Source organism: Helicoverpa zea, chromosome 22, assembly GCF_022581195.2.
Source record: "Helicoverpa zea isolate HzStark_Cry1AcR chromosome 22, ilHelZeax1.1, whole genome shotgun sequence".
Classification (NCBI taxonomy): domain Eukaryota; kingdom Metazoa; phylum Arthropoda; class Insecta; order Lepidoptera; family Noctuidae; genus Helicoverpa; species Helicoverpa zea.
In genome coordinates this window covers 374,093-399,815 of record NC_061473.1, presented here as the reverse complement: position 1 = coordinate 399,815, position 25,723 = coordinate 374,093, and the positions used below count along the sequence as shown (strand labels likewise).

The 25,723-nt window shown below is 39.8% G+C and overlaps 4 protein-coding genes across 8 annotated transcripts in view; all 4 read left to right on the top strand.

The window, feature by feature from the left end:
* Positions 1-4,464, top strand: part of LOC124641304 (E3 ubiquitin-protein ligase MYLIP) — a 28,394-nt gene extending 23,930 nt beyond the window's left edge. The window contains exons 3-6 of the mRNA XM_047179354.1: positions 1,126-1,342; positions 2,938-3,114; positions 3,458-3,585; positions 3,860-4,464. Coding sequence (XP_047035310.1) covers positions 1,126-1,342; positions 2,938-3,114; positions 3,458-3,585; positions 3,860-3,956 — 619 coding nt within the window. The 3' untranslated portion in view covers positions 3,957-4,464. The remainder of the gene's footprint in view (positions 1-1,125; positions 1,343-2,937; positions 3,115-3,457; positions 3,586-3,859) is intronic.
* Positions 4,465-7,380: 2,916 nt separating this feature from the next.
* Positions 7,381-8,730, top strand: LOC124641411. Its single transcript, XM_047179483.1, has 2 exons — positions 7,381-8,431; positions 8,631-8,730. The coding sequence occupies exons 1-2, from the start codon at positions 7,551-7,553 to the stop codon at positions 8,728-8,730; spliced, it is 981 nt and encodes a 326-aa protein (XP_047035439.1). The 5' UTR covers positions 7,381-7,550.
* A 3,756-nt stretch (positions 8,731-12,486) lies between these two features.
* LOC124641387 overlaps positions 12,487-25,723 on the top strand; it is a 141,236-nt gene continuing 127,999 nt past the window's right edge. For all 4 annotated transcript variants that reach the window (XM_047179460.1, XM_047179458.1, XM_047179459.1 and 1 more), the window contains exon 1: positions 12,487-12,790. The gene's annotated coding sequence lies outside the window, so the exon portion shown is untranslated. The remainder of the gene's footprint in view (positions 12,791-25,723) is intronic.
* On the top strand, positions 20,280-24,127 carry LOC124641388 (formin-E-like). 2 transcript variants are annotated; one of them, XM_047179462.1, is made up of 3 exons: positions 20,280-20,716; positions 21,188-22,184; positions 23,990-24,127. In XM_047179462.1, exons 1-2 carry the CDS (start codon positions 20,476-20,478, stop codon positions 22,177-22,179), a joined length of 1,233 nt encoding a protein of 410 aa, XP_047035418.1. In that variant the 5' UTR covers positions 20,280-20,475; the 3' UTR covers positions 22,180-22,184; positions 23,990-24,127. The 2 variants fall into 2 exon arrangements, with proteins under 2 accessions (XP_047035418.1, XP_047035417.1); XM_047179461.1 differs by lacking the exon at positions 23,990-24,127 and having other exon boundaries at positions 21,188-22,304.

Below are 25,723 nucleotides of genomic sequence, written 5' to 3'. Positions count from 1 at the left end.
AAAAGACATGATCTGTTTCGCAATTTTAACTGAAACCTCATTTAGCTTCGCATTTGCAATATTTTGTAATAAAACGTGCCATAAATAGGACATAATATTTGTCTATTATGCTTTTCCTAGACAGTTGGCAAAATTAAGCTGAATACCTAAATAAACACTTGAATACTCGACCTAGATAAAATTTGCAATTTCAATACACGAGCGGTTTAAATTGCTGATGAAGTTTTCTTACTAGATATTTATTGAAGAAAACATGATTGCACAACTTGGAAAGTGTATCTGCAATAATAGTTAATTTTTTTTCCATGCATATTAACTATCTCTGCCTTGTGGTTTCACCTATCAATGGCTTCCACTCCCAATGCAATAAAAACTTTTTCACAAACCAGTAGTTGCAAGAGTTTAGCAGTTTGCTACAAACATACGTCCAGTTTGACATTAATGTAAATGTACGTAATACATTCAATAAAGTGATCTCTGACCCATTTCGCCTGAGCCACGCCTTGATAGCATAGTTTCCACTCAATTAGCCAGTAATTCAGATAATAATTAATTAATTACCCACAACTATACCTAAGTGTTAGGTCTTCATCCATATTTTCGCCTTCACTATCAGCCGTACTGATAACTTGCTGTATTGATAAGATACAGTCGCCTTTGTTTCGCGTATCTTCATTGGTTTTCGAAGAAATTTCTCGCTGTTCTCGCGAATTTCTTTTGTTTAACCTTATCGTGCGAATAATTTGGGTAATTAGTACAATAACATGTTTATAGAAGCTGTAAGATATCTTAGAACAAATGTTTTGAGAGTTTTAGAATACGAGGACTGTTTAGTTATCACTGTTTGCTGGACATTAGAGAAATGAGGACAATTTTATACTTTTCAAACAATAGCAAGGCATCTGTCTGTTACTTTAAAATTTTCCATTTCATATAACATCACTTCATGACACTAACTTTACCAAGAGAATTGCACTCACATTGTGTTGACCCTACCGTCCATTATGATATAAACAGACAACTTTAAAAACAGGAGGACCACTCCACTATTACTTATATAACATATTCTCCCCAAAGCCCCCTTACTTCCACCATCATATTAAACCTCGTAACTCCTCATTCCAGCATAGCCTACACAGCGATCCACCGCGCGCAGCCGTTCCGTCGCAACTTCCACATGTGGTACGTGACGGACGAGGGTCACGAAGCCACACTCCACGTCAAGATGGCCACATCTGGGCAGGCAGCGGCCCTGTACCGCGCAGTCACGGAGAAACATGCTTTCTACTGCTGCGAGACTGTCAGGACTGATGTTACTGAGCAGTTTATCAGGGATTTGAAGGTGAGGATCTATTGTTTAACTCCTAGTTTTAAGGGAGTAGGGGAGTAGAATGGTAGATAGAGGTGGACAAAGAGAAGAGAGAGAGAGAATTGCTAAACTTCTTCCTTGTCTTAACTTTAGAGTAGGAGATGAAACCATGGTTGACAAAAGTCTAGGCTATGTCTTTCTGTCATCATTAGGAAGCTTGTTTTCGAATTGCAGAATAGAACATAAAATATATACTGCTATCAGATAAATCTCATTTATAATGAGTTCCGTTTAAATCGTGACTATGACAGATCTTATATTTAAACTATTTTCGTAGTTTATTATTAGTTCATGCTTTTAGTCACGTAGTCAACCTTTCTGCTGATAGCCTTGTAGGAACACAGCAATCGATAGTAACGATCCAAACTTTGGAAGGGACTTTAATACGTTCACAGACCCTTTAAAATTTAAAAATATACAAGTCTATTGACGTCAGTATGTTAACTGAGAAGCAATATGTAAAATACTCCAAACTGTATCTAACAAAAAGTTGTATGAAGAATAGACTTTACCACACTCAATGTCACCACGCAAGTACATTAATTGAAAGTCGCAACACACATAGGTACTCACAGGAACACTACAATACTGAACTTTGTACTGTCCAATATACACGGGGGCGTCTGGTGACCCCAGACCATTCGGCTGTCAAAACAATCGTTTAGTTAAATGTTTCGGACTTTGGACCATCTAAACAATTTACACGAGACCAAATTGTGGAATAGGTATCGCAATTGTCAATGTGACCAGTATTTTTGTGGCAGGAAGAGATAATAAACTATTTATTTCGGAGAATATAATTTTATGTACATAAAAATGGTTTTTATAATTCGCAATTTTGTAGGTAGGTAGGTACCTATACAAAAATATTTTTAGCGTCAGTTTACAGTATAATTTTTGACACAAAAGAAGAATCGCTTATTTGAATTACATGCTTCTAAAAATACATTTGTGAGAAAAATAAATGGCTTAGCTGAAACAATCTTCATTTCCATATTTCAAAAATATGAAACGTGTAGAACTTATTCTATTTATTTTGGTGGGTTCTTTTACTTTAAAAAGTTCCTAAACTGGGTTCTTTTAACCTTCAAGTACCATGGCAGAAATATTCCGATATCATTCCCACTCCAATAGGTTACCTTGCGCAATAGGACATCCTTATAATCAGAACAATTTGTATGTAAGCTGTCGCGGATGAATCGGTTAAGATCTCTGTCGGTAGGTTACAAGTGTAAGGGGGACCTTTTAGCAATTGTGTGAATTGTCCCTTTAAAATAATTCTGAAGTGCAATGTACGTTAGTTATATGGAGTCTAATGATCACAGGCTATTTCTTAAAATGCAGGTGCATTTTCGCTATAATAACAGACCTTTTTGTCATGATAAGTATTTAAAAAGGCTAGTATCCGGTAGTTAATCTGATGATAAAGTGGTAATACAGGCATTCATTTAACACTCTAGTACTCTGTTGCTAGATTGGAAGTCTGTTCCAACATTGGCTAGAGCTTAGATAATACCAGTTTTTGAACTGACAGCATCCTGAACTAACCCATTCCTCTTCTCTTCCAGGGCACCATAGCATCAATCTTCAACGACTCGACGACGCTAGGCCGCCGCTACGTGTTCGACATCCGGCGCACGTGCCGCGAGGTGCACGACCGCGCGCGCCGCGCCGCGCACGCGCTCGCCGCCGCGCCGCACGACTCCCGCGCCCGCAGGCGGGAGCATGATGCCGGAGAACACAGGGTAAGATACAACCTCCTTTCATCACTTACTGACCAGTCAAACCAATGCTACTAAAATTACACCCAACAGATAAGAATCAAAATTACGCCTTTTGTTCTCATAACACTAGATACCCACTCCAAAAAGTAGGTCGAACACCAACCTCTAGGATACTTAGTTATAGAATAATACAATTTTGCATGCTACATTATTTTAGCTAAACATGTGATCAAATTGGACGATTGTAACATCTTTTATACCATGTTTTTGTGAAAATAAAAATTCTTATTCTTACAATGAAACGCCCACATCTCGTACATTTTTTTTTCCCCAATTTAACTAACAAGTCTTGTTCTTCCCTCAGCCCCGGTCCCGGTCTAGTAGCGGCGGCTGCGCGGAGGCGCTGGCGTGCCGCGTGTGCATGGACGCGCCCATCGACTCGCTGTTCCTGCCCTGCCGACACGTCGTCTGCTGCGGCGTCTGCGCTCCCAGGTAACACGAAGATACTTTATTGTACAAACGAGCTGTCATAAGGTCGGACCGTGGATGAGTGACCATCGTGACATAATGTGTTTCGGAAGCCACGATAATCTGGTGGGTCCCGACATTTGAACATCTGTAGCAGTCGTTGCGGGTAGAGGCCAGAAAGTCCGACAACTATTTTGCATAGTTGAGCTGAAACTGTTCTCATAATCATACAGATTGGATTAGCAACCTCAAAATATAATTTTGTGCAAACTCATAACGTATTTTCTCGTCTTTCCAGATGCAACCGCTGTCCACTATGTCGCGCAGAGATAGAGAAGCTGATGCACATATTCCTGCCGTGCGACTACCCGAAGAGTCCCGGCCTCGTCAAGTGAACGCTCGACTGACCTCACTCGGATCCAAATCACGAAGAGTTAGCGCGGCGACTCCCGCGTCACTGCGACTGCGGACGTGCCTTGTGTGTGTGTGTGCCTGTCTAGTCACTCGACTCAGCTGACAAATGCATTTCAGGAATGACCCCATTCCAGCGATAACCAGTACTTAGACGTTAGATTGTACGTACGATATCGTTAACATTGGATACAAGTTGATATTACCTGATTTATTACAAATACCCATCAAAATCATTATCACCTTCGTTTTAGAAGGTCTAGTTTAATATTTTGTGATAATTAATGTGTATGTTTTAAAGAAAACTGTTCAGAGAAAGTGCATTTTAATTAAACTTAAATTTAAACTTGCCTGTCATCGTTTGGTAACAAATGTTCGTGTAACATTGATTTAAGTTCGATTTTAAGTTGTATTGTAAGACCTGTGGTCTGTAAGCCTGTTAATCTAAAGGGAGAAAATAATTAAGGACAAATATACTAATATACTGCCAAACTGTTGTTTTATTTAACAAAACTACCTGTACTTTGCATTGCTTTTTCAGTACTCGTAACTGAATCGGATTGTCAATTATCATCAACAAAATGTAGAGTAGCTGTTTGTAACTAAAATATCAATCAACAAAATGTGGAGTAGTTGTTTGTAACTAAAATATCAATCAACAAAATGTGGAGTAGTTGTTTGTAACTAAAATATCAATCAACAAAATGTGGAGTAGTTGTTTGTAACCAAATATAAATCAACAAAATGTGGAGTAGTTGTTTGTAACTAAAATATCAATCAACAAAATGTGGAGTAGTTGTTTGTAACTAAAATATCAATCAACAAAATGTGGAGTAGTTGTTTGTAACTAAAATATCAATCAACAAAATGTGGAGTAGCTGTTTGTAACTAAAATATCAAGACGACTAACACCTTAGTCTGCCCGTGACCATGGATGCTGTAAGTAAAGGATCCGAAACATCGGGATTAAATAATATTAATATAACCGTGATAAAATTCGTTAAAGAAGTTTTATTTTAATGTCTGAGGGCCTATGCACACCACGTTTTTTAAACGCGCCGTCGACGCGCGTTTTGGGAACGAGCGACCGTGTGTGAAAAGGTGTCCCGACATTATTATTATTATCTTGTATGTCTCTACCAGACCTCGGGACTATAGAGTCCCGGATTTTTGGGAGGCGAACGTGGGGCCGAAGCCAACACGCTGAAGCCCTTTTGAGACAACTTTAATGAAATGGTGACACAAAACCGACGATTATCCCTGTATACCTACACTATAGAAATGTACCCAAGGACAATCCCCGGTTCTGTGCTAAACTATTGCTAACTATGGATGAAAACTACTTGGGCTATTGTGATGGGATGCTAGTGGACTAGAAATGGGGAAACTACGGGAACTATGGCACCTGCCGATAACAATGTAATAAATACACGTAAAAATGGCAGGTGGAGACTCGCCAACTCACTTACTGGGCCCCCGGGAATCAGTCGCTAAATCGCAACAAGGGGGCAACAGGTACATGAGCGGCTGAAGGGTGAGGATACCTCGGCGGACTTTAAACGCAGATCACGCGCTCCCTGTGGGTCCAGCATCACCGGCCCACTCGCCACTTACCACGAGGCACCTACCCTCCGAGCGGGCTGCTAACCCTACTCTAGCGACTCCACTCTGACCGGCCGGTGAAGGCAAGCCAAGAGGCGGGAGACCTATCCCCCGTCATGCTTCACTCCGGCAGGCCGGAGATGGGGGACAGTATACTCTCCCTGGAGCACTCGGATATATAGCCCCGCGGGGTCGCTACTCCCCGTCATCCGCCTCAGATGCCCTGCGGGGCTTATTATTATTTGTTCGTCTCTAACCGACCACGGGACTAGAGTCCCGGATTTTTGGAAGGCGAACGTGGGGCCGAAGCCAACACGCTGAAGCCCTTTTGAGACAACTTTAATGAAATGGTAACACAAAACCGACGATTATCCCTGTATACACTATAGAAATGTACCCAAGGACAATCCCCGGTTCTGTGCTAAACTATTGCTAACTATGGATAAAAACTACTTAGGCTATTGTGATGGGATACTAATGGACTAGGAATGGGGAAACTACGGGAACTATGGCACCTGCCGATGACAATGTATTAAATACATGTTAAAATGGCAGGTGGAGACTCGCCAACTCACTTACTGGGCCCCCGGGAATCAGTCACTGAAAAGCAACAAGAGGGCAACAGGGACATGAGCGGCTGAGAAGGGTGAGGATACCTCGGCGGACTTTAAACGCAGATCACGCGCTCCCTGTGGGTCCAGCATCACCGGCCCACTCGCCACTTACCACGAGGCACCTACCCTCCGAGCAGGACTAACCTTGCTCTAGCGACTCCACTCTGACCGGCCGATGAAGGCAAGCCAAGAGGCGGGAGACCTATCCCCCGTCATGCTTCACTCCGGCAAGCCGGAGGTGGGGGACAGTATACTCTCCCTGGAGCACTCGGATATATAGCCCCGCGGGGTCGCTACTCCCCGTCATCCGCCTCAGATGCCCTGCGGGGCTTATTATTATTATTATTAGAAATCAACATACATATAATCATAATCTCATAAAATATGATTTTCAGTAAATGAATACATAAATATCTTTGTCTTGCAATTGTTACAAGACGTACACACTTTTAAAACGTCTAGCTTTGATCTTCGTCTAGTCTAATGTTCGTCAGAATTCCTTTCTGAAGGACATTGCCAAGGTTTGGACCATGTGCTGCATGCGAATACATAGTTGCATAGGAATACGAATTGGTGCAGTGGAATCTGTAGCATAATCAAAAATATATGCCCCAGGAAATAAAAAAAAACAAAAAATCTAGTTTTTTTTCGATTTTATTTTAATTCCTTTGGTAAACCTTGGTAATGTCCTTTAAAAAGGTATATAAATAAAGGAACAAAAGTAAATAGAGAAGGTTTTATTTTAACCCAAAAAGATTTTGTTACAATCGGTGCAGCCTTCAAGTAAGAAACTGACAATGATGGCACGTGAGACTGTAGGTCCCGGCTGTCATTGAACATCCTCGACAGTCGTTACGGGTACTTAGAAGCCAGTAAGTCTGACGCCAATCTAACCAAGGGGTATTGGGTCGCCCGGGTAACTGGGTTGAGGAAGTCAGATAGGCAGTCGCTCCTTGTAAAACAGCTGAATCCGGTTCGACCCTAAAATAGTTGGGAAAAGGCTCGGGAGATAATGATGAATCTCGAGTGGCTTATTTTCTTTTCATTTCAAGGACGTCGATATTGATAAAAAATCTATTCGGCACATTCGGCACACTGCATGCGTTTGACAAGCATTTGACAGCGAGAACCTGAAACATGTCGATCAAAGATGTTGATGAAAACAAACAGACAAACAGACAACATCGCATTACGGATTCTCGCCACAGAGTGTCTTTGGTTAGCACGTGTGCCTAGAATTTTCAGCTGTTTTCAGTGTTTTTGTGACCTTTTGTGACTTAATTTTGTGTCTGTGTGTTGTCCCTGTGTTTGTTATCGGTGGTGTATTGTTATTTGGGTAAATAACTAGTTTTAATAAGCACTATGGATTGCAATAAACCTCCCGACCCCGACCCTCCTGACATCTCTGTATTTGCTCCTCTTTCCCCCAACTATCCACTGTCCCAATTCGCCGATGTTGCTTGCAGTATCGCGGATTCCCACACCTCATCACCCTCTAATGCCAGGAAACGCTGCGGAGATGAATCAAACATTGCCGTGTCAACCCCGCCACCAAAACAACAAAGAAATTTAGTTGGCCGTAGCAGGTACTCTGCTACAGATAAGGCACCATTTATTGTCCACGTCTCTCGATTGGAGCCCCAGCCTAACGCCGGTACCTCTCTGCATCCAGTTACTTTTGGGATATTTCTTCAAAAGCACAATATAACTAGCATTGTCCGCGATGGCGTTAAAAAAGTCGGCAGGAATCGTGTATCAGTAGAATTTAAATCCCCTCAGGATGCGAATTCATTTATCATTAATAATATCCTCCCCAAAAACAGTTTTGTGGCCTCTATCCCTACTTTTAATATTACTCGCATGGGTGTTGTTACTGGTGTGCCCACTGATTTGAATGAAGAAGAAGCTAAAAGATACCTACAGGTCCCTTCAGGTTGTGGAGAAATTCTTAAAGTTAGACGGATAAATAGGAAAGTGGTGATTGATGGAGTGGCCGAATTTAAGGCTACAGAAACATGTGTCCTTACCTTTGACGGTCAGGTATTACCGCAAAGAGTCTTCTGTTGTTACACTTCCCTTCCAGTCCAACAGTATGTTTACCCCACCATCCAGTGCCGTAAGTGCTGTAGGTTCGGTCATGTGGAACTTGTGTGCCGGTCTAAACCCCGCTGCAGTAAATGCGGCCATGATCACCCTGGTGATGGTTGCAGCATTTCTGAGGCGGAGGCATTCTGTGTGCTCTGCTCGGGGAATCATTTTGCAAATAGCAAATCATGCCCAGAGTTGGGCAGACAAAAGGCCATTAAGACCGTTATGGCTGAGAAGTCCCTTTCTTATGCTGAAGCCAGCAAAACTATCCCACTTGTTTCTCGCAACTATGCAAATGCTGCAAAAGCAGTTCCGGCTCCCACTCAGTCATACCGCAAAACCGTTTTTCTTAAGCCAAAGACCCATGCCCCTCTATCCCCCTCTTACGATAAAGCTGCTCATCAGCAAATCATTAACTCCCCTGCATCTTCACAGCCTGATGGCTGTGCTCTAAATAACCCATTCATTGGCAATAATACATCATCACTTATAGATATCCTTATTAAACTTTTGACTACAATTTTATCTACTAATAATGCTGAAATACCGTCCAACGTTGCCTATCAACTAGTTAATCTTCTCCCAAATATTAGAAATGGCGTCCCGCCAAATATTCCTGCAATGGAATGTGAGGAGCGTGTGGCATAAGAAACACGACCTCATATTCCTTCTAAATAAATTCAAGCCACTGGCTTGCTCAATCGCTGAGACTTGGCTCACACCGAGTCTCAGTTTTAATATACCACTTTTTAATATTCTCAGATGTGACAGATCTGATGGCTATGGAGGGTCGGCTCTCCTTGTTAATAATCGTGTTCCACTTTCGACCTTAAGTCTTTCTGCTCTGGATGGTGACATGAATATAGTTGCAGGTAGAATTGAAGGTATCACAGTTCTATCTGTGTATATCTCTCACCCACAGCACAGGTTCTTAACTACCATTAGAGAAATCTTAAATAATATTGTAGGACCCGTACTTGTCATGGGTGATTTCAATTGTCATCATTTTAGATGGGGTTCCAATCGCTGCGATTCCTTTGGGGAAGGTTTAGTAGAAATCTTGGATGACCTAGACCTTTGCATCCTAAATGATGGTAGCCCTACTCGTAGATCCCTTCCCGGACAGCAAAAGAGTTGTGTAGACCTCACATTCTGTTCCGTAGAGTTGGCGGCATCAATTCATTGGCAATGTACTACCCTTACGCATGGTAGCGACCATTACCCCATTGTTATAACATTTCTTAATAAAACCTATTTACAGAAAACTTCTCCTCCACTATTGAAGTACAACTTGTCCAAACCCGATTGGACGAAGTTTTCATCTTTACTGGAGGAGAAAATTAGTATACTTCCAAATTTAACTTCAAGTTACCAAGATACTTCTGGTCACTGCCATGCTAAGAGATGTTACGATGACTTTATCGCGGCCATTACTTCAAGTGCAGACTCATCCTTCCCGTTGCGTAACTGTGCCAAAAATAAAATTCCATCACCCCCTTGGTGGGACCAAGAATGCACATCGGCTGTTAAAGAAAGGAAAGAGGCCGAAAAACAGTACAATGAATCGATGAATAGCGACAATCTTATACGGTACAGACGAGTGTTTGCTCAATCTCGGCGGCTTCTTCATAAGAAGAAACGTCGTGGTTGGGTTAAGTTTTGCACTTCTCTATCCCCTTCCACTCCCATATCAGCAGTATGGAAGAGCATTAATCGTTTTAGGCGAGGCTGCTCCCCATCTATCTCTTCCCCCATCACGAGAGAAACTGCTGAATCCTTCTTCGACAAAATTGCTCCAGCCTTTGTTCCTTCGTTTCCAGAACTTCTGCTACCGTCTGTAAATATTTTGGATGATCCTATGGATGAACCATTTTCGTTGAAGGAACTTGATGCGGTGTTGCGTCATGTTAGGGATTCCGCTCCAGGCATGGACGGAATACCGTATTCATTTGTAGCTCATTCCGGTTCTAAAGCTAAGCAATACTACCTTGACATTGTTAATTATTGCTATCAATATGGTTGGGTTCCTGACCAGTGGAAATTACAAGTAGTCATTCCGCTCCTAAAGCCCGGCAAGACTGCTGATGACCCGAATGGCCTTAGACCAATTGCTTTGTCCTCCGTGTTGGCCAAGTTACTGGAACACTTAATTAAAAATAGGCTTGAGTGGTTGGTTGAGTCTAGGGATTCACTGCCGAGCCATCAGTTTGGCTTTAGAAAGGGGCTTAGTACCATGGATAGTGTGGCAATTCTGGTAACCGACATCCGTACAGCTTTTTCCAAAAATGAATCTGCTGTAGCCGCATTCCTTGACATATCTTCCGCATACGACAGCGTTCTTCTTCCAGTCCTCAGGCAGAAATTGCAACAGCTGAGGATTCCAGGTAAGATGGTACAATGTATATGCGCACTCCTCATGTCTCGCTCATTAATGCTCAGAGTGCAGGGGGAAGTATTCGAGATGAGGCAGACGTGGAAAGGCCTTCCGCAAGGCTCTGTTTTAAGCCCTCTACTTTACAACCTCTATACGGCAGACATTGGCTCCAGCCTCAATGCTGATTGTCACTTACTGCAATATGCTGATGATCTGGTGTTATATGTTGTTAATTCTTCCATAGAGCATGCATGCACGTCTGAATCAGTAGACCTTGCACACTTCTCCCTTCAAGGGCATGACCTACTAAACGTTCCTAGATTGAGTCTTGAGACTTCGTGGCAGGAATGGTGGAATATCTCCAGCAGAAAGAAGGGTAGTTCATATTACACTATCCAACCGGTTGTAAAATCAAAACCGTGGTTCAGTCATTTTAAAAAATACCCTAAACAGGTTATTTCAGTCCTGTGCAGAATACGATTAGGTCATTGTTGTACTCCGGTCTTCTTGCGCAAAATTCGGGTGCAGGACTCATCCCTCTGCGAGTGTGGACTGGATGAGGGTACCCTGGACCATATATTCTTTAATTGTCCCAATAACTCATCTTTTGATTTATATGGTCGTCTTCGAAATCTTAAGATTCCTCTCCCTACTAATTTCCGCTCCCTCTTAACTTACTCCTGTCCAGAATTGCTCCAGGCGCTATTGATGTCTATCCATCGAAATAATATTAAATTATAAACTGTGGCCTATTTATTTAGACCACTGTTTGTATAGTTGTGGTATATATATTATTCGTTTTATGTTACTATATAACATATTGTTATTATTTATATATGTAAATGTATTTCTGTTTGTTTCAGTGCCGTCCTACTAACACGTTAAGTTACACAAGTTTGTCTTCAAGATCAATTTAATTTTATTCTTTATCAATCACAAGCACGACTTGCTTCTCATTCCACTTGTCATTGGCAGAATCGTCGACGTTTGCATCGACATGGATTGCCATAAATAAAAATAGAATAGAATAGAACATCGCATTACAGTAACATCTTTAGTAACATCTTGTTTCTCCTTATACGAGTTTTTATTTGCGTAACTATGATGCGATAGCACTCCAGTTGATGCTTCTTGGTAAATACACTTTTCTCTATTGGTACATTAATTAATTTGAGCTTCAGATACAAATTGCGCCATCTCTTGGCCATCGTGGTTACCAGATACATAAAAAAAAAATTGTGAGCAAGCGTCATTCATTATGTTGCCATATCGAATAATTAACTGTAGATTTTGGAACTCCTAGGTTAAAATATGATTTAGACATATTTTATTATATTTCACCATTGTAATCAGTATGTGATAAAATTGTATACAATTTATTTACTTAACAGTATATTGTTATTGGATGTATTGTCGTTGGCTGTACACTGAGTTACCAAAATCCAAACAAAATAAAAATATGTTTGTTTGTGGCAATTTAGTGTGGCCATAAATACAAAATTTGCGAAGATTGAAGTACTTTAAATGTATTAATCATGCATCCTTACCAATAGTAAGGAGACTTCATTGCATACAAATGAAATTATTGTTTTGCTATCTTGCCTTGACTGAAATTCATTACTTATGTTTTGTTATAATTTTATATTTTTGTTCACTGATCAGAGACATTTTATTCTTAATATAATTTTATACATTTCTTCAAAAGGGATTATAGATTAGCTACCTCGCGTACAAAGCTATTGTCAAACTGGACAATTAAAAACATAATGATAAAAAATATATATTTACTTTAACCTGGGAAAATTATGTTTTACGTTGGCAACATTTATCCCTGCTCATACGAACGCAAGATGGCTGCCAATTTATGTGAACGCAAGGACAAGTAGAAAAGTGATATCCGTTTGTGATATTTCGTTTATATTTGTGATAATAACGATAAAAATATTATCATTGTTTTGTGTATGTGCCTGAAGGAAGTTTTTGTGCAATATATTATGAGTTATTAATGTTTTAAAGTAGTTTGTGTAATCTTACGTTGGATGGTACAAAATGTTCCTTGTTGAATTGTGATTATTTATGCAGTGATACAAGTTTTTGGATCGCTATGACGCTTGTTGTTGGATGATATCTGTGTTATCACGTAAGTGTATTCTTTTTTATGTTAATATAGTGTAGAATCAGCAAGTTTAAGTGGGTTGAAAAAATTCGTCAGTGTTGTAACCTATTTGCCTATATAGGGTTTTCAGTGGCGTGGCTGTCGAGCGAACCGGCGGCTCGCCGGTGCTGCGCCTGCCACAGCTGTTAGGTTCTCACGCCAATAACGCCTTATTTTCCTTCAAAACCCTGTTATTTTACCGTTAAAACCGACAATCATGCAAATGTATGTTTTTACATTTGTTAGTCATGTCAGATGTTTTAGTAATGATTGGTCGCAGCAGGCCGCCTGTGTGCATTTGAAATGTTTACCACATTACCAAACGTCGTTATCGTCTTGTCGATTATACATGTACATGCAAAAACAATTATTTTGTCGCCCCACAGCGGGCTGGTAACGAACGCGCGATGATTTCATGTTTTATGATTGTTTTCTTTATTTTTACAACGTGTAGCATGACAAAACAAGCTTATATTACTTAAAAACTTAATGATAATACATCATTTTAGTTAGGAGATAATGAGGGGCAAACAAACAAGTAACTGGGCCACACATTAGTCCTTTGTTTTAGGCTTTCTCTGTAGGTATTGTTATGTTAAAGAACAATAAGTTTTTGTTTACTTTCTGTTCTAATCATTTTATTTTGCTAATATGCATACATCTTTCTCTTAAAAACTTTTGTTTCCATAGAAAACTTGTGGATAGCCCCCTCAACTAGTATAACAATCCAGAAACTGCTTAAAATATTTTTTTTTCTTTGTATCTCGTCTGGGAATTTCACAAACTTATTAGCAAGATCAAGAGTCAGTTAATTAGTCATTTAAGCCTCACATTTTGTTATAGCCATTGACCTTTTAACCTCTGCCTAGTTTCTGCATAAAAACTTCATATAATACATACTTAATATGTATGTGCAATGCCAAACTTCACATAAATAACTATTAAGTTTGATTTATCTTGCTTTTGTTGACCTATCGTTCAATATTTGTAATGGTCTGTAAAGTAGCTGTTGCATGGCTATTTAAAGTAGTACAATAAAAGTATAAATACACAGTAATATGTATAATATATAAGTTTTATCACTGTTTGTATACCCCCTGATTTTTAATTCAGCACGTCACACTCAAAAGAAATCTTGTCCCTTAAGTCTGACCCTACAGGAGCAAAATGTCTTAAGCACTTTGTTCTCACCAATAATGATAAGCATTGATAACAAAAGTTATTCCTAGTAAAGTGAATCCAATACCGGCACACTCAAACTCTAAATCAGGTATCAAACTTACAAAAGATGCAAAACAACCATTCTTCACCAATTCCTATGTCCATTGCTGAACCATAGATAATCCCTCTCAAGTTAAAAACCTACACCAATTGTAACCTGACCCTTACGGATCCTTCATCAAAAACAATCTACTAGCTACAGATTTATTAATATAGGCATTTGTTAATTTCTATTGTCAATCAATGCTAGACATCATATTATTGGTGTAGTTGTGCTGTCCCGTTTTTAATAGCAATTCATGTGTAATGTCTACTTTAGTAAGTAAGAACAAGTATTTACTTATTATTTCCTGACACAATGGTATTTGTTCACGGCAGATTGTGTCCAGGAACAACTTCCCTTCAGTCATTGTTGCTTGTGTTAACGCAACATGTTGTTAACAAGTATTATGTTGTAAGCTCTTCCTCATTGTTTGATGTGTATTCTGTAGTGAAATTATATGGCTAGGATAGTGTACTGGCATGTTGTCACTGTGAGACTATTATTATAGCTCTGTAGTAAGACATATGTAGGACTAACCATGCATTTTCTGCCTTAAAGTTAAAGAGACCTTTTTTGCGCCAATCCGTTTTTTTCATCATGTTGTTTTTAAAGACAGCACAATCCATTTATTCGTTGCGGGAATAAAGCCTGCGCAATTCAGCCTTGTAGATCATTATTTAACTACTATCTCCAAGGTGCCACATACGTAAAAGTTTAGGAGAACTATGAACCCCTTTCCTACACGGTCCTGTAAAGTTCTACAAGGAAAAACTTGAACAACCCGACGCCAAAGGCCATGTCAATCTTATTCTCAAAATTCAGGTCTCAACAACACTTCGTCAACTTTTTTGACAACCATGACGAAAGAAACGCGTCATAAATATTAATCGTATGCATTAATCTCGTCATAGGGGCATCCCAAGAGTAAATCGTTATCCTAATAAGCATTAAGAAACTGCAAATAATAACATTATTTATGCACAACGTATCGAATCGATCATCTATCATTATGTCATGCACGGACAATATTTTTAATATTTTATTGTTTAACAACGTGACTCGTGACTTTATGTGGCTGTAAACTATACATACATAGACGTTGTTGTATGAATAAATACTAAGAACTGTTAACGCCAGAGGAAGCTAGCTTTATGTTATAAATTATTCGCGAATCTAATAACTGTCTGCTGATGAAAAAAGTTGTTCCTTCGCTCACAAAGAAAGGTATCGTGTCCTATTCGTTTGTTTTGAGATTCCATCGTACACTTATTCAATCTAAAGGTGGTTTCTCACGCCTCATGATGGTTCAAAATCTGAGGTCCGTGAGGACATGCCATTTAACGAGCGACGTCCTGCTGTTAGAATCTTTATGATGTTAGCAAACCGGTGTAAATTCGCTTGTGAAATGATCATGCTGCATCCGTAAAAACATGCACCGTGGGAAGGCTGTATTAGGAATCGTGTACGAAATACTCGATAGACCTTCGATACTGAAGCGAAAATTCCAGCTTTCATGCCTAATAAAGTTTGATAGTGCGATTGCTGACTGCATTAAACGATATTAAGAACTCTATAATGCGTCGGTATGCTCCAAAATGTTCATAGCAGTTTGCTGCTGGTCACGTTTTACCATATATCCGATAGCTGCGGACGAGATGCGATGGGCGAAGAAGTATATTCTTGGTTAAAGAAAGGTCAAGGAAAATGGTATGCGGATTTTAAATAGCTTTAAAAAAACACTAGCGCGATAGCCGCAACGGACGCATCGCTCGGATACAAGTACCATGACCGAACACGAACATAATGCATTTAACACGTAACAACTAATGTTTTAACATATCAAGCGAGGTGATTATAATGTTTCCAAACAATAAATTATTTAAATTACGATATGAAAAACAAACACCACTAGTACATGAGCAGGCGTAAACATTTCGATGTTTGCGTGATGACACGTTTTGAATCGTTTCTTTTGATTCTACAGAAACACTGCTGAGTGTGCTTTGCAACTTCGCAGAAAGGAAAAAATAAAAGGCATTTTTGCGATGTATAAAAAATTCCTTGAGAAGAAACCCCGTTTTATACGCAGTTAAACCCGTCACTATTTCGTCGTAGATTCTCCAAGCAATTTAAAATATATCGTAGGTCGTTACTGGCGGACTGAAACTTCGCAGTTAGGGCGGTCATTCTTTCTGATGTCATTCTCTCCGAACTGTAGCCACATACCCATTTAACGGAGTTGCCGATTCCAATTTTATCGGCAAAAAACAACGTAAATGTAGCAGATAATTTGGTGCAAAGTTCGTTGACACTTCACCCTACCGTTGTGCCATTCCAGCCAGGGTACGCTCCTTTTAAAAGAACTGGTCGTGTGATCATTAGCACGCATGGGACCGGTTCCTCCATCCATCATGTTATGGCGAGCTACTGGCTTTATAAGTGGGCGCTGTCTGCCCTCCGTAACCCTAGAGACCATGCTTTCGTAGCGATTTTATCGTTCTTCCAAGTATTTTCTTCCTCGTTTGTTACTTTGAGTGCCGGACGGTACTCGAAAACTTAGCGAGTCTTCTTTTTAAAACGTCGATATAGAAACCAATGTACTGTTTTAATGTTTCAATTTGATTCAGTAATTGTTAACAGCGTTGGATGTTTGTTATTTCCACAAAAACTATGAAACGGAATCGAGTGGCATCAATTGGTACATCGGTGGTCATGTTTTCGATTTATACATTAGGATAAAACCTAGAGCTTACACAACTCTTGAGTTTCTGTAACATACATACAATAAAATTACGAAAAATATTACTTTTAAAGTCATTCGCGAAAAAATTAAGGGGTGGACTGTCTTAGGGAACCACATAGCACCAAATGTCATTGACACTACAGCCCTCATTTACCTTTCAATTATAATGTGTGCGGAATTCGCTGTGACAAAATAACAGCACGTGTAAGTATGTACGATTGTAGGTGTTCTCATTGACTCATCGAAAATATTCAATTGCCATTACATTTTCGTGTGAATCATATATTGAATTGTTTTAAATGTTGTTGTTTGAATAATATCATTTGTAGGCATTTTGTGAGTGTTATGTATGACAGTAATGACTAGAAATTTCTTTATACATACCTAATCATATTTCTTTTAGCGTGCTTTTTCTGTACACGTTGTAGCTCTTCATATGGTTCTGTCGTAGTAAAAGCTTTGCCTCAGTCTCAGTGAGAAGCCTACTTTTAGTCAAGACATTTTGATTTCTCAAGATTTACAAATCCTGATTATGCTTTACAGATCTCATTCCATACTTCTCTCATCCTACATCCCTTCTATGACTTAAGTTTTTCTTAACACATCGGAACAACGGGTGCAAGAACAACAACAGCAGTATTACTTCGTAGTTCTTCGATTAATCCTTAATTCACATGATAAACGCATATGATAAACTCAAGAGCAATTATTAGCTAAAGCTACCCCCCTTTACGTTCTTAAAGAGAATTTCATTAAATATCCCCGTCAAAGGGTCTTCAATCATCATTATAGGCATTCAAATACCTGCCTGCCATTATGACATTAAAAATACGGCTAAAATATTACTGCGGTTTGCACCTGGCTTATTATCGCTATTCATCGAACAGGGGTGGGTGGGAGCCATCCAATGTGCTCCCAGCTTAGGTTTTTGATGTCTAAAGCTTTGGGTGTATAAATGCAAAGAAATTATTCACGAAAACAGAAACCATAGAAATTATTTATCAGTAATAGGTACAGTACGATTTACATATTTTTGGGTTTGGAAGTCAGTGATCGCAGTATATTAATGTGTTCACAATGGCTAAATAATTCGAAATGACAGATTTACGCTTGAAACATTTAAATAGCTTTATTATTACAGTAAACATTGCGAAAATATAATTTGCATTTCGGTTATGTAGCTTTAATTAAACCCGTATTTGTGTTGATTGTATTAATTAATTCAGTATTTCGACAATTTATCTGTACTATTCGCCGTAAGGCAACGGTACTGAGCCCGTAAAAGGCCGTGAGTACCTTTAATGAGAGCTTTTTCGAAAGCTTTAGTGGGATTTTTACTGTTGATAACAATAGCAGCCTTTTAAAGAAGCTGAAGGCTTGCCCCTCATGTTATTATGAACCCATAATAAAGTTGTAAATCACAACTAGTCAGTTAAATCGGAAGCCAATATACACGCTTCTTGGCTCTACGCTGATGTAGGTACGGTATTAAGCCCATGTTGTAAATTACAGCAAATTAGGTGTCAAAGTTCTTACTAATCTTTTTTCTAACAGCTACCATTACTACTATTTTTTGCAGGTCTTTTAATCCCGCACATAAAATAAAAGCCAACGAATTCCGTAGACGCCCACTTAAATCAACTAATTACTTAAATGTCCGAGATTTTTTGCTCAGTACTAGGCGATAGAAAAAACTTTGATGGCTACCAGCAGTTGAAAATTGCGATCGTATTAAGATGTTTGAAGAATCTTTATTACTTGATGCCTTAGAAATAGCTATGAAGAAATCCAAGCTTAGAACACCTTTAGGCACAAGTTTCAATGTTTGTATTAGGTACAAAAGTAGTCTAAGTTGAATTCAATATTTTTTCACCGAGCCTATTCTAAGCCTTATTGGATCAACATATTTCGTTGAAGCGTGATAGAATTCTGGTCCCCTTCCCACATTTACATCTAAAACTGATCATATTTTCTCGCATTGGAGCTCTGTCGATCGATCAAACTCGTTTGGAAATATCTCGCCCGCCAAGCTACCGAGGTTTCAATTTGCCATATGTACTTAGATAATCTAAGTACCTGCTTATCTCTCATGGAATACAGATCTGCCCACGCGTTCACTTTATATTTTTGCTTAAAATATGTTCTCGTGCCGTGTTGCCTGATCTTTTGTGGGCTTAATCGTATCTACGCATAATACGTCTATTTTTGTCAATTCCATAATTCCTACCTACATATGTTAGGGTATACCAAAAACTGTATTAAAGAAGTATTCAAAAATAAACGCCTTGATGAAGGTACTTATGGCTTAATGCTTTGAAAAGGTCATGAACCCTGTGTAAAAGCCTCGCTTTCCATTTTTGTTTGCTCCATTAACTTTGAAATATTATCATGGTGGGCTTTTTTATTTAGGCAAAAATGTCTGCTCGAATTACTCTTGACTGATAAAAGCGGGTAGGCTTCCTGACTACTGTAATACCCCGTGACTTGGAAAATACTCCAAGGAGTGCCAGTTAATAGTGGGTGGAATACCCACCTTCTGAATAGGGCATTGGCTTACCTTTCACAGCATCCTCGATCTAATACGCCATATATCTTATAGTTATATCGGGTGTAATACAGAGAATGGGCCGATTCATCAACCGCCTGACACTGACGGATTAGCGAACGAAATCCTTCGTGCGGCGGGGCCATTACATCCGCGGTTTAGCTGCACACCGATGCTGTGATACACTATGGTTTTTTCTCCATTTAAATTCCAAAAGAAAATTGCCTCAAAGCTGACGAGGAGTTATTTTACTGGCCAAGTCAAACAGCAATGTTTGTTTTGTATTGTAAGACATGTTCTGGGCATCAATTCCTAAATTGTTGCATCAGGAATAAACACAGAAGTATGTAAGCATGTTTGTTATAGCAAAGCTGACATTGTTCCTAAACGGCACTGCACTTAGTGGCAGGTCATCCTCCGAGCCTTTTTCCCAAACTATGTTGGGGTCGGCTTCCAGTCTAACCGGATGTAGCTGAGTACTAGTGCTTTACAAGGAGCGACTGCCCTGCCTGACCTCCTCAACCCAGTTACCCGGGCAACCCAATACCCCTTAGTGGCAGGTGTACGGTCTAAACAGCGAAAGTGAAGCATCATGCAGTGCTTCGTAGCCCGACGGCGAGTGTTACTCCAAGTAACCAGTTCCAATGCAATTCATTGAGAGTATGTTGACCGCCATTCATGCGGTTACTAGCTTGATTTATGAATTAATTCTATTATGTACGATACGGCCGGCCGTTGTGAAATGTCAGGTTATAGGCCAAGTCGTACGAGATAAGCGCTCTTATGTACTTGCTTGCTTATGTTTTCATGTGAATATTAGCTTTGAACAGACTTGAGACATTATTGATTAAATATAACACATCTTGGTCATATTTAAGAGAGATCTTATGAATTAATAAATATGTACTTGTTTAACTTGAATTATACTCGAGCTTTGTCCTCAGGATTAGCATTAGGTATACTTGTAGTAACACATACGGTGTCGCCTATTCGCACTGATTTTTGAGGTAGATCGATTTTTTTTTTTTTTTTTTTGTGGGTATCCTTAACTCACCCATCTTGCTCGAGCGCAGCACTCGTCATTCACATTTCAGTGCTCCGCCGCTTCGCACATAAAAATGGGAAAACGTTCTCGTTCTCGTACCGAGCACGACTATGAGTCGTTAGCAAAAAAAGTTAAGTCGTTAGAAAAATTGTTGCGCGCTCGGAAAGATCGACAACACGTGACACGCCACCGCCTGTCCTCCACGTCGTCATCGTCGTCATGCACCTCGTGCTCGTCGAGTGATAGCTCCGCGGGATCGGGCCGCAGCCCCGCCGCGCGCCCTCACGCTTACCAGGACCTGTTTTGTATTGAAGGTTAGTACGTACACCTACCTAACATGTGCTTATTTTAAATGGTACTGCGGTTAACCTGTGGGGTTATCACTTTACCAAATACATAGTTCAGGTGTAAGAAATAGTGTTGCGGGCAGTCTTTGGGGCTGTCACTTCACAATATTCGCCTTATGCTATAAAATGTGGTGTTGCGGGCATTCTATGGGAATGTCACTCTACTACATACATAGCTCAAGTAATGCGGGCAGTCTTTGGGACTGTCACTTTAAAATATTTACCTTATGCTATATAATGTGGTGTTGCGGGCATTCTATGGGAATGTCACTCTGCTACATACATAGCTCAAGTAATGCGGGCAGTCTTTGGGACTGTCACTTTACGCCTACCTACTCACCTTGTGAGGGTTCTGCGGGCAGTCTTAGGGACTGTCACTTAACCCATATGACGTAGATATATGGACAAACATGTAATCATGAATCACGTCAATCTTAGGTGCACCGGCGATCGAACCTGAACCGTCAACAAGTGCCGCTCCTCACGTCGCTCCGCCATACCCGCCGCCGCAGCGCACCACCCCGCCGTCACCCGCCGTGCCGCCGCCACCGCCTCCGCCGGGTCCCGCCGTGGCCGATACTGTGGAATCGCCGCCAGCCCCAGCGACAGTTGACGCGAACATCTATGTCACAGGGACAGAGCCTGCACCACCAGACTCGCAGGTGACACCTCAAATTAACGATGAGATTATGCAGCTGCTTGGTGAGGACCCCTCCCAGAAAAGAGTCTATGGAAACGACATCCAACCTGACTTGGCCGTACGTCTCCAGCACGTGGCTACTTCAGGTCTGTCTAAGGAAGCCCGGAAGGAACTTTTGGATAAATACCTGGTTCCCGCTAACTGCACCTTGATCGATGCACCCTTACTGAATCCAGAAGTAAAAGTTGCCATCCCCGAAACTGTCCACAAAAGGGACAAGGGTATTGAAAACAAACAAAAGCAAATCGCATCCGCTATAACCTGTATTGCGCAAGCTCTCACCTTGCTTATATCATCTGAACAGACTGCCTCATCCACAGAACTTATTAGGCTTTTAATGGATGCACAAAAAATATTATGCGATAGCCAAAACTCTGATTCGCTTGTGAGGAGGAACTTTATACTCTTCGTCATGAAAAAAGAACTTAAAGATCAGCTTCAGGCGACAAAAATTGATAATTTCCTTTTTAGTGCTCAGCTAGCAGATACGCTTAAAGCTGCAAAAGCTATAAACAAAACAGGAGGCGACATGAAACCTGCACCTCCCAAACAGCCTGCTAAAAAAGTGACAAACCCAAACGTACAGAAACATCATTTAAACTGGCGAGCCCCTCCCCAGAGCCACAGGTCGAAGGGAACCCAGAGGCGAAAGGAACCTGCACCCAGGAATCGGCACGAGCCCTCCTCGAAACAGTCATCGCGTCCAGCAACGAGCCGCGGCCGCCGCTAGACACGGTAATGTACGCCGGACGACTATCTAATTATCTTAACCAATGGTCCCTCATCACTAATGATAAGACTATACTGTCTTGGGTCACAGGTTATCGCATTCCCTTCTCACAACCTGTAATACAACACTCACCACCTATGGTAAAAATACTTACTTCGCTTGAGAAAGTACAAATGAATCATTCAATAAAAGAGCTTTTATTGATCGGTGCAATCGAAGAATGCGATCCCTGTGATGGTCAATTCGTATCACCTACGTTTCTAGTACCAAAGCCTAACGGAAGGACGAGATTTATTCTAAATCTTAAATCTCTAAATAAATTTATTTCAACAAAACATTTTAAGCTTGAAGATCTACGTACAGCTATAAATCTTATAAACAAAGGTTATTTTATGAGCACTATTGACCTTAAAGACGCTTATTTTTTGATCCCTATACATGGCGATCATAAAAAATACCTTAGATTTGAATTCGATGGAAAACTGTTCCAATTTAATGTCTTGCCTTTCGGCCTCAATACTGCTCCGTTTGTGTTCACTAAAGTAATGAAACCGGTTATTAGTTTACTTCGGTCGTGTGGCTTCCTATCTACTATCTACCTAGATGATATTTTACTAATATCAAATACGTATGAGTCATGCGCGAGTCAAGTCTCTTACACAATAGGTTTTTTACAATCTTTGGGTTTTATTATCAACAAAGAAAAAAGTGCATTGTACCCTAAAACAAACTGTAAATTCCTGGGATTTATAATTGACACTGAGAACTTACACGTTTCCTTGCCTAACGAAAAAATTCAAAAAATCAAAAAAGAAATAGAAAAATTTAAAATACTTACACGCTGTAAAGTAAGAGAATTTGCTCGCCTCGTGGGTTTACTTACCTCTGCCTGCCCTGCCGTCGAATACGGCTGGCTTTACACTAAGGAACTCGAACGCTGTAAATACCTTAACATAAAAGATGATAACAATTACGATAAATACATGTCTATACCCCCGTCTATACTGCCGGATCTAGATTGGTGGTCACGAGCAATTAATAACTCTGTAAACAAAATCAAACAAAACAGGTTTTGTTTGGTTATCTACAGTGATGCCTCAACAACGGGGTGGGGGGCAGCCTGTGGGGAGGAACGGGCTAGTGGTATGTGGTCTGACAGCGAACGCTCGCGACATATCAATTATCTAGAAATCCTCGCTGCCTTTTTTGGACTAAAAATTTTTGCAAAATTTTGTTATAACTGCCAAATTTTATTACGAATCGATAATACCACCGCCATATCATATATTAATCGTATGGGTGGTATTCAGTTTCCTCACCTAACTGACGTTACAAAACATATTTGGCAGTGGTGTGAAAGTAGAAAAATAATACTTTTTGCTTCATATATAAGCTCCACGGATAATACTATCGCGGATGCCGAGTCTCGTCGCGTTCATCCAGACATCGAATGGGAGCTGTCTGATCACGCCTTTATGCGCATAACAAAACAATTCGGTATCCCCGAGATAGATATTTTCGCCAGTAGGTTAAACAAAAAATGTATAAAATACATATCCTGGCATCGGGACCCCGACGCCTATGAAGTAGATGCATTTACTATTTCTTGGAACAGTTTCTATTTTTACGGATTTCCACCTTTTTCCATAATATTAAAAACACTTAGAAAAATTGAAAACGACCATGCAGAGGGCATTATTGTAGTTCCCCATTGGCCTACACAGGCATGGTTTCCCTTGTTTAAAAAATTACTAGTGTCTAACACTCTAATCTTTAAACCCAGTGATAACATAATCATTTCCCATTCCAGCAACCGAGATGTTCATCAGAAGATTACCCTGGTTGCCGGAATATTATCCGGACGTCGCTCCTGAGAAAAAGTGTACCTACAAACTCAATTCCTATTATGATGGCCTCGCTATCAGACAATTCCATAAAACAGTACGACACCTGTCTTAAAAAATGGTTTTTGTTTTGTAAATCAAATCATACTGACTTATACGTAACTTCTGTTCCAACAGTCATACATTTCCTTACTCAGCAATACGAATCTGGTGCTCAATATGGAACTTTAAATAGCTGTAGGTCCGCTCTCTCTTTAATTTCCGATCTAGACCTAGGGAACGATCACCGGATAAAACGGTTCTTAAAAGGAATTTACCGATTAAGACCTCCTCTGCCCAAGTACAATACTACTTGGGATGTCTCCCTAGTTCTTAACTATTTAACGTCCTGGTATCCCAATAAAAATCTAAACCTAGAAAAATTATCTAAAAAACTTGCAACGCTCCTTGCCTTAATTACCGCACACAGAGTCCAGACTATTTCCAAAATAAACATCAATAACATAGAAGTTCTTTCAAATGAAATTCAAATAAAAATTCCCGACCTAATAAAAACTTCTCGTGACGGGGCTACTCAACCTACTCTCATCCTACCATTTTTTAGAGATAAACCAGCCATATGTCCAGCTACTACACTAAATTCTTACCTGCTGATGACGAACCCACTACGTGGCAGTGAAGTTCACTTATTTATTAGTCTTAAAAAGCCTCATAAGGCTGTTACATCACAAACTCTGAGTAGGTGGATAAAAAATATTCTTTACAGCTGTGGTATAGATACTTCTGTGTTTACTGCACACAGTACTAGACACGCAGCCACCTCTAAAGCTCATAAAATGGGTATCAGTTTGGACTTGATTAGGAAGACAGCTGGTTGGAGTGGCAGCTCCAATACCTTTTGGCGTTTCTATAACAGACATATAGTTATAGAGCAACAGGAGAATCAAAACTCCTTTGCTAATAGTGTCTTGTCTGATTAGGACTTATTCATTAATATTGAAATAATTAATAAGTTTGTAAAACTAACCACTTTATTTTTTACCATAGTATAGTACCATTTTGTTCACTTAACATAATTTTCTTGTTAATGATGCTTGTATGATTATTTGTACCCAAATAAGTATAAATTATTGATCGTAATTAATCATTAATTGCGTTATAAAACTAATCACGTACTTTATAATTTGATTTATACCAAAAGTATGGTGCCTTTGTTGTTCATATTAATGATACTTATGTATGCTCATTTCTAAATACTTAAATAAGTATTTAAATAAATTTGCATTATTCCTAATGTGTTGATATTTTCATTAAGTCTCAACATCTACAAGTATACCTAATGCTAATCCTGAGGACAAAGCTCGAGTATAATTAATGATTAAACGAACTTACCTGTAAGTGAAGTTCTATCTTAATTATACGAAGAGCTTTGTCCGAGGGATTAGCATCCCACCCTCCCGGTCCACCGGGCCTATCCCCTGGTCATGCAAATATCAACATTTGTATTACGTGTATCGATCGACAGGGTTGATGCTCCGAACTAAATGACGAGTGCTGCGCTCGAGCAAGATGGGTGAGTTAAGGATACCCACAAAAAAAAAAAAAAAAAAAAATCGATCTACCTCAAAAATCAGTGCGAATAGGCGACACCGTATGTGTTACTACAAGTATACCTAATGCTAATCCCTCGGACAAAGCTC